Source organism: Crocuta crocuta, unplaced genomic scaffold (assembly GCF_008692635.1).
Source record: "Crocuta crocuta isolate KB4526 unplaced genomic scaffold, BGI_CrCroc_1.0 scaffold241, whole genome shotgun sequence".
Classification (NCBI taxonomy): Eukaryota; Metazoa; Chordata; class Mammalia; order Carnivora; family Hyaenidae; genus Crocuta; species Crocuta crocuta.
In genome coordinates this window covers 518249-519317 of record NW_027527807.1, presented here as the reverse complement: position 1 = coordinate 519317, position 1069 = coordinate 518249, and the positions used below count along the sequence as shown (strand labels likewise).

Genomic DNA, 1069 nt, shown 5'->3' with positions numbered 1-1069 from the left:
AGCCGGGGACAAATATTTTCCAGCCACTGTTTCATCTCTCATTGCAGTAACTATGAAATGTGGAAGGAGTTTCTGGCTTTAACAAAATGCCTCCAGGGCTTTGAAAAGTGTTCTGACTGCAAATTATCACCGGAGGAGAGGATGCAGAGAGGTGCCCAAAATAGAAAGGAAGCCATCGCCACCGTGATCTCAATATTCAAACCAGCACCCACAATGCTTACGATACTACACCTGCCAGGAATACCGCAAAGGGACATGGATTAAACAAACAGCATCGAGTTCAATCTTTCCACTTCTTGCACATTCAGTTCCAAAGCTATACCAGACCCTTACCCTATAACGCGACAGAAAAAACAAACGGCCTTCTTATTAAGAAATGTATCAGGGTCTCACGACACTACCTGCTGCAGGAGTTTATGCATTTTGAAGATCCTGCCGAGCTGTATCCGTTTGGCTTTAATCTCATTAACCAAAATATCAGAAAGGTAACGGAGTTCATTGCACCTCTGGCAGATCAAATCAAGTGCATAATGGTGATTTGAAGCAAGTCTGTGTCCGTGTAATATCACAAACCGGGCCTTTGCTAACAGATCCTAATTTTAAGAAAGAAGTAAAATAAGCACTGTATGATCGCTGTTCAAATAGAGGAAGGGGCAAAAAGAAAGTAACTGAGAAGCAAATTGGTTTAAGCAAGGCGGACAGAGTGCCGAAAATATGATCGGACGTCACACTCCGTCCGCAGGCTGTCAGAAAGCTCACTGTTACGGTAATTAGCTACGGCAGTGACGTCATCAGACGCCCACATATTTCTGGTAACAGAAACAGAAAACGAACCAGGCTGCTCAGAGTGTGGACGAGATTTGCTTCTCCGGGTGCGTACAGATTTAGAACAGAATTGCATACATCAGATGAGGGACACACCAGCCAAACGAAAGCGAACGGATTTCATGCCATCTCAGCTCTGGAAATCTCGTTAAGAGTCGGCACCTGCCCGCCTACTTGACATGCTGAAGTGAACACCACAGGGCTTTCAAGTCCAAAGGGATCTTAGCGGCCTTGCCTCCACTCT

At 45.3% G+C, this 1069-nt stretch overlaps 1 protein-coding gene across 1 annotated transcript in view; it reads right to left on the bottom strand.

The window, feature by feature from the left end:
• The window catches only part of MCF2 (MCF.2 cell line derived transforming sequence), a 101986-nt gene that overhangs the window by 47579 nt on the left and 53338 nt on the right, over positions 1 to 1069 (bottom strand). Inside the window, exon 16 of the mRNA XM_077773891.1 lies at positions 402 to 593. Coding sequence (XP_077630017.1) covers positions 402 to 593 — 192 coding nt within the window. The remainder of the gene's footprint in view (positions 1 to 401; positions 594 to 1069) is intronic.